We start from the raw sequence: 8,256 nt of genomic DNA, 5'->3' as shown, positions 1-8,256 counted from the left end.
AATATTATTACTTAATTATTATTAATATATAAGATCATTATTAGTTAAATTATTTATTGATGATTAAAAAGAATATTCTTTTTTGAAGTAAAAGTTGAAGTGAAATTTGAAGTAGTAATTTAAAGTGAAAAATATGAAAAAAATAAAATTAACATAGATTAAAATGAAATTATGATTGGAGATGAACTTAAACTATTATAGTTTCAGCCATTAGGAGTAAAACCTAGGAGGCAAATTGCAAATGCCTCCTGAAATTTTAAATAACTTTAAGTACCATCAATTTTGGAATGGTAATTTTTTCAAAAAATATTTATCCATTAATTTACAGAATATTTGCAATAAAACATTACGATTCAAAACAAATTCATTCGAGTTTATATATATACGAACGCCATGCATAGAATCTATATGGACAAGTAGTTTATACAAGACAAGACCATTAATCGAAACAAGGTGAGAAATATGTAATCATCTCTTGCTAAACTCCATAAAATTAAGAAAAACAGGCCAGTATCCACTTCCCCCAACAAATTAAAACAAATTCAAGAACAAACTCTTATCACATGATGACTCAAACTCCCACATTTGTTAGTCTTTGCAGTAGATCTTTTCCCTGTTCAGGCTCCTAATCAGAACAAGTACTGTGTTTTGTAGCTGCTCTGGCCTGCATATAGAAATAATGATGATTTAAGTATACTGAAATATTAAAATAATAAAAAAAATATTATAGTAGAGTTTTTGACAGGACTCTAGTATAAGTAAAAAAAAAAAAAAATGTGTTATGGAAAGTGTCATTATCTATGATGACATATTTAAGACTTCAAAAAATAGTATGGTAAATTTTTTATAATACTTTTTTTGCATAATTTAAAATATAGTATCACAGCGTTGAACTAATTTAAAGACATATAGATAACTGTATATAAAGTATCACTTCAATATATGCATATATATATATATATATTATATATCACACCTTTACCTTTACATTAGAGAGAAGGTTTCTCAATGAGTTTCAATCGTCTAGCTTTAGTTTCTTGCTTCCAGGTATTGAAGCAGATGATACGTTCTTCCGCTGTAAGATTGTTTACTGCTGGCAATGGATAGAGTTACTCATGACTTTTATAGAATGTGTGTAAAAAATTTTAAGGACGCACAGCTAGAGCTGGCAAGAGCGAGTTGTCGTGTGCTGTCTGGGGGATGAACTAAGAACGGCCTCTTCAGGGTCTTCTCAAATGTCAAACATTCAACCTACAACTGGTACGGATAAAAGAAAGCCAAATGTCAAGCAGTATGCAGCAACCGCTGTGCCTTGCTACTCATAGAGGCTTATTACTTGCTCGCTGGTTGCTCGCTGGTTGTAGGTTACACTTCAGCACATCCATTTTGGACTCTAGTTGATTCTACAGATGAGTTGTTACAAATCATATTCTTATAAATACGCCATCTTGAGCGTATATCAACACTCTCTTATAAATCATGGACAGAAACTTAATGATATTCCTTGTGGGGCAAGTTTAGACGACTGAACTCCTCTTCCAATGTCGTTGAGTGATCAGCAGAAGAAGAATCCACATTGAAACTCTAATGAATAATGGAAAAAGTTGTTTCTTGGATGGAAACTTCACCCACAAGATAATATAGAGTTTCACTTGATGTTTACCCCATTCAGACACTCTGGATTTTCTTTGAGCCAACAAGCGAACCAAATGAACTTGAGCTCTCCATGTTTGGCGATACTACATCACAGAAATCAGAAACAGTGTAAGGTTCTTACTCTTTTACTTTTTAATTTTTATAGCAAATGAAGTAAAAAAAATTGTTAAATAAGTTCACTAGTAATGAAAGGTATGAAATTTTGAGAAGACAGAAAGCAATGCAACTCAAACTTTGAAATTCTTATGCAATGAAATAAACCATTTCAGTGTATGAGGACAGTTATCCATTCTCCTATATCTTATACTGATACCCTGTTTGACGCGAGTCTCAATTCGGTGAAGTCTGAATGCAGCAGGTGGTGCTCATCATCGTGACTTGAGCCCCTTCTTTGCTTTTCTTAGGTCTCTTGCTGATCGAAAACTGGTTTTGCTGGCTATATGGTTCAGGTTTAAACACTGATGTTTTGTTTGATTGTTGGTTTTTGTGGATATTGGATTAAGGTTTATGACTATTGATGAGGAGTAAGGCTAGGTGGTCTCTCCCTAATATCTTAATATAACTAAGTTTACTATTATTGTGGAGTTTGAACTAGGAAACTGAAAAAAAATATGTACATATATAAATATGTCCTATAGGAGAATATCATTGAAACCTTTTGTAATAATGTCTTATTCCCATTATTACAAAACCACCTACTGATATTCTCCTATAGAAGTTCATTAGCTATTGGATTAGTTATCCAACGGCCAATGAACGGTGATGATTTACCCGTTCTTTGACTCCTATGGTGTGTGTGTCATTGCTCACTGGGCCATCCACATAAGAACTCTTTGATGAATCGCTCATGTTGGGGCTATTGTACGTAATGTTTGTTTCTCCAGAATTATATTCTCCTGGGTGAGCAGATACTAAATTCAGAAATTCTCCGTAACACTTTTCAATTTTATCACAGCTAAATTCTGGCATATCTTCATCAAACAACGCCTGCACTATGTTGCACAGTTCTGGTGAGCATAGTTGATGTTGTGGGGATGATATAAAATTATTGACCTGGAATATGAATCATAAACAATCAGGCGCTTAGGCTTGGATTAAAAAAAAAGTCAGTACTGTAAAATGCAGGAAAGAGCTAATTCTTACAGGTGTAGTTGGAGCAGACACTAACGAGTTTCCAAGATCAGATGCCATTTCACTAGTTGGACTCAGCTCACATTCGGAGCAATCTGGAGTATCACCCTTCTCATGATATTTGCGCTTCAATTGGCAAATAACATAGGCCGACTTCTGCATATTTGAGCAGCTAGTGAGTAAACTTTCATGGTAAGTGAAGAAATTTTCAAAGTGACAGTAATGGGCTTATGTAAGAAAAAGAGCTTGTACATGAGATGAGAATCACCTATGTATTATCTTAATTTCCTATCATTCATGCACGGAAAAATAGTTATGCTGTGAATGGTTTTTTGAGAGACAACTAACATAAACTTGTAACCAAACAAAAACATCAAGGAAGAGTGGAGAAGCGTATTGTATAAAGCACTAAAAAGATGAGCAATAAACCTGGAGAGAAACGGAAATATTGGGTTGAAGAGAATAATACTCGTGGAGTACCCAATCGGTCCGTTTGCCAGGAGAAGGGCCTTCATAGAAGACCAAAATCCTCTTCCTTCCATTGCAATCTTTGATGTTGCGTTCCTTACCAGTTATTTTCCAGTGTCCTGTTTTAGTCCTTCTGTTTGACCTGTTACTATGGCTGTTTTTGTAATCCGGGCGACACAAGAACCACCACTCCCCATTATTGGGGTCCATCTTCGACATAACTGATTTCAATCAACCCCAGAAGCCCAAAACACAGAAACAGGGGATTAAATGTTAGAATATTATTTATTTGGTATATAAAATCAACTAATTGATTTAATATATTAAAGTCAATATTTAATTTATTGACAAAATATTCTAATTAATGGTCAACATTGTTTGTTACCTGATTTGTTGTTACCCGATTTTTCATATCCCAACTGATTGAGGAAATATCTCAATCTGTGGCAGAGACTCTGATGGTAGGTCTCACTCTATAAATATAGAGTACCGGTCCCCAAGCTCGCTACTCATTCTGACTTTCAGTAACTCCATCTAAAAGAGTTAGTGAGAGCTTGAAAGCCCGTGTGCTCGTTCTAATTTCTGTTCTTTTCTTTTGTAGATCTAAAGCTAGATCGAGGTTATCAATAGCAATGGCTGGAGGTATACAATATTCGATTCTTTTTTGCATATGTTCATTCATATATTAATTCCGCCTACATGTATATAGAATTGTTCATATGTCTACTTTCATATTAATTCTAACATTTGGTATCAGAGCATCTTAATTTTATTTGAGAAAATTTTACTTTCATAGGACCTGAATAAACATAAGGTTTATTCGTTTAAGTACATAGCCACATAAATTACATTGTTATGTAATAAATATATTGTAATACATGGAAGATAATACTCGTCATAAAAAGAGGACCTATCGCCATGATTCATGTGTTTATTATCTAACAGGGATGATCGTCGGGCTTAAGTAATACATTAATTTAAATGCTGACCAAGTGGGAGAATGTTAGAATATTATTTATTTGGTATATAAAATCAACTAATTGATTTAATATATTAAAGTCAATATTTAATTTATTGACAAAATATTCTAATTAATGGTCAACATTGTTTGTTACCTGATTTGTTGTTACCCGATTTTTCATATCCCAACTGATTGAGGAAATATCTCAATCTGTGGCAGAGACTCTGATGGTAGGTCTCACTCTATAAATATAGAGTACCGGTCCCCAAGCTCGCTACTCATTCTGACTTTCAGTAACTCCATCTAAAAGAGTTAGTGAGAGCTTGAAAGCCCGTGTGCTCGTTCTAATTTCTGTTCTTTTCTTTTGTAGATCTAAAGCTAGATCGAGGTTATCAATAGCAATGGCTGGAGGTATACAATATTCGATTCTTTTTTGCATATGTTCATTCATATATTAATTCCGCCTACATGTATATAGAATTGTTCATATGTCTACTTTCATATTAATTCTAACATTAAAGTTATAAAACTTCCCAAACTTAGAAACTGAATATCAACATAATGCCCAAACCCCAGAACAAACAGGGAAAGCATAACACACACACACACACACACACACTTACAAGGTAGTTCCCAAGGTTCCCACTTGCAGATATGATCGATCTCGGCAATGTGAGAATCGAGTTCGGACTCCTTTCCTTGAGTCTTCAGGTTCAAGCGAGTGATGAGCTCCTCCCCGGTGGGTTTGAATCTGAACCACTTGGGCACTGGTGCGTTGTCACTCATTTTTCTCTTCTCTCCCAACTTTGTTACGATTAGAAAATATGTTCTGTTTTTATGAGTTGGGTTTCGCTCTCTATTGTATTGAATTTGTTCATAACCACGAGTGGAGTGGTGCATTTGTACAAGTTTTTTTAGGCCAAGTGGCTAACAGGTTGACTTGACTTGACATGGTACAGTACAGTAAAATGTTCCCTTCCTTCAGACGTTGTGTTTATACTCATACATGTTTTGACACATGGCCTCAGACAAAAGCACCCAATCAGCTCAAATCCTTGTTGGACAAGTCGATGTACAGTGATCTTTCACCATTTTTCTTTCTCTCAGGGGTCACTTTCTATAGTTAACGGAATTGCAAAAGCAACAGCACAATATGGTGCTATATAGCTATTGGTATATAGCTTTTAGTACGCAGCTTAAGTACCAAATAGCATCACTATAGTTAATAGGGTCTGGAGTACTCGTTAGTTTTGGTAACCATTATTTAAATGATTTTTCATTTCTTTAATTAAAAATCTGATAATAAAATAGTGAAGTTTGTTTGTTAAGTATATTTTTAATTTTTATTTTTTTAAATCTTTATTAAATTTTATCAAATTTTGAAAACACATTTTTCTTACTTTTAATTTTTTTTTAGATAGTTTCTCATTTTTTTCCTCTTCATGCGCTTTTTTTCTCTTCTTACATCAACGACTTCCAAAAATATTTACTAAATATCTAAGTTATTAGACACATTTTTTATTTTTTTTTAAAAAATAAGAAACAAAAGTAGTTAAACACATTTATATTTTAAAAAAATCAAAAAACAAAAATGAAAACAATATTTCTACTTTTAGGTTAAAAAAATTAAAAAATAAAATTTTACCAAAAGCAACTTATGTTTGCTGTTTTTTTTTTCGGACCAGCCAGTGTAACCTCCTCAGACTACTAAATTTTCATCTCCCCGTACCTGTTTAAGTAAATCTTTAGACAAAACCAAAATAACTTATGTATTTAAGCAAAATTTAAATATATATCTAACTTTTTACAACTTTGGAATAATGGTCTTATGATGATAAGTGATATCACCAAAAAAAAATTGTTGCCTTTAATTTAAAGACGGATTTTTTTTTATATATAAAAAAAGAATACAAAATAAATCTATGATGATTACATTGTACAATTTATATGATTGGGTCGCCGAGTAAAGTATTTGAGGATTTAAATTAATGCTTAAAAAGTATTTGGTGGGACAAAAAATAATGATTGGAAGTGTGATATATGGTCATTTTTCAAACATATTAAAATAAATATGAAAATTAAAATCAAAATTAAATGAAATCATGTCCTTAAGTTAAACAATGAACCTATTTGGATGGAAAAAATTCCTCCATTCTTTTAGTAATCTTGTATCCTCTCAATCATAATAGTGATATAATCTATTTTGATAAAAAAAAAAAGATCATTCTTCTAATTATCAAAATTATTTTCTTTGGGTTTAGTATCATTGAAAAATATCCTTTTTTTTTAATAAAACTAAATCAAATAAAAATACCTGAACTTTTCATATATAAATGAAGAAATTTAATACTTGATTAAATAATTTTTAATTTTCCATTTTGCATTTTATCTATTCTTTAATAATTGAATGGTACGTATTAGTCAAAATTGAGGAGTTTCTTTTTTTTTTTAATCAGTCCAACTTAGATAAGTTAAATATGTGGGAACTAATAAAATTGCTGAATTCCCAAATGAATTGAAGAAAGTTTATCATTTGGATGGATGATTACAAAATGAGTATTTCTACCTGATTGAACCTATTAACCAAACGAGGACTTCACAATGGAAGATTAGAGACTTAGTTAAATTTGAAATTCTAACAGTGAGATTTAAGTAAAATTCTAGAAATTTCTCTTTATTTGTTTTGACTTAGTGCCCAAGTATAGCTTTAGCCCTGGCCCCAGTACTTATTTAATTTTTTGTTATTTTCCAAATCAAATCCATATTTATAATATTCCAAGTAGTTCACCTTTTAGTCATCTTTCATTATTCTTCTTCAGTTATGTTTCCCACTCATTAGGTTTCATTTTCATAGGAGTCATCTCAGCAATCCATCATAAACAGACACTATCATATTACATATCTTTTTTCTTTTGTATTTTTCTAGTGATCTTGGCATTAAATTCTTTTATTTGTAAATTAATTAAAAACTGAATCATGAATGGGCTATATATTGAGGTATTAAAAATCTAGTTTTACAAATTTTATAATTAATAAAATGACAAAACACAAAGGTAAATTTGACTATTGATGCATAAAAAGGGGTCTATAACAAAATTATTCCATGCTAATTAAACATCACATTTTTATGCTAGTATTTTCCTAGATTCCCAAAATGTCCCTAACATAAATTGTCATCTATTTTTCTGATATTGTCTTCTCTCTCTATCTCTCACGTCTTCCATTCTCTCAAGCTCTCTCACTCAAAAAAACAAGGCAGCCATCATGTATTCTCTTTATCTATAATAATTTTGGAGTTCATCTAATCTGAGATTTGAAGTTGTTCTTTGGGCAAGTTTTGAATCCTATCAATGCAAGAAACTCAATTTTGGGTTTGGGATCTAGTGGCACAAATCTTATGGGTAAGTATATTTTCGTTATATGTAGTGAGGAGACTTGTTTATTTACATTGCTTTAACTATTTTGAACATATCTGTGTCTGCATTTTGGATTTTTTTTTTTACTGTTTTATGGTCGGATTAGAACTGAGTTTTTCTGGGTTCTTTGTCTACCTCGATGAAACTTGACATGCCCCGATGGTCCTCGAGGTACCATCGATGCCGCTATGTTCACAACTTGATTTGGCCCAATCGAGGTTGTTAGGAATAGTGTCCTTAAAGCAATTGTAATTGGTAAATGTTTTAAATAAAATAAATAATTGTATTGAATTATTATATATATAGACTATGTTCGATATTATGTTGATAATATTAAGTAAATATCAAAAAATTCCAAAGTTTATCTATGTGGTCTTAATCTCATATTGATATGAGAGGATCGAGATTAAGATACTAAACTTAAAGCAGTTTGCAATAAAATAAAATTATGGAATCTTTAGATTAATTACTGCTAGTACGATTTGCTAGTATTATGAATACAAATGACCTAGATTCGGGTCGCTAGTGTAGTATGACACTTTAGTGAATGTACTTTGTATATAGTGATATTATAGAACTGGAGCATATGTGATTTGTTAATACTTATTTAAACACAGTTTCATA

General features: G+C 31.7%; 1 protein-coding gene across 2 annotated transcripts; it reads right to left on the bottom strand.

Annotated features, from left to right (window-relative positions):
- Positions 1-352: 352 nt before the first annotated feature.
- Positions 353-5,080, bottom strand: LOC133797389 (NAC domain-containing protein 14-like). 2 transcript variants are annotated; one of them, XM_062235273.1, is made up of 6 exons: positions 4,840-5,080; positions 3,217-3,476; positions 2,800-2,943; positions 2,428-2,709; positions 983-1,739; positions 353-664 (listed from the first exon to the last, which is right to left on the bottom strand). In XM_062235273.1, exons 1-5 carry the CDS (start codon positions 5,000-5,002, stop codon positions 1,518-1,520), a joined length of 1,071 nt encoding a protein of 356 aa, XP_062091257.1. In that variant the 5' UTR covers positions 5,003-5,080; the 3' UTR covers positions 353-664; positions 983-1,517. The 2 variants fall into 2 exon arrangements, with proteins under 2 accessions (XP_062091257.1, XP_062091258.1); XM_062235274.1 differs by lacking the exon at positions 353-664 and having other exon boundaries at positions 1,622-1,739; positions 1,970-2,709.
- Between the last annotated feature and the right edge of the window lie 3,176 nt (positions 5,081-8,256).

The sequence above is a fragment of the Humulus lupulus genome, chromosome 8 (assembly GCF_963169125.1).
Source record: "Humulus lupulus chromosome 8, drHumLupu1.1, whole genome shotgun sequence".
NCBI classification, from domain to species: domain Eukaryota; kingdom Viridiplantae; phylum Streptophyta; class Magnoliopsida; order Rosales; family Cannabaceae; genus Humulus; species Humulus lupulus.
This window is presented reverse-complemented; position numbering and strand designations above follow the sequence as displayed.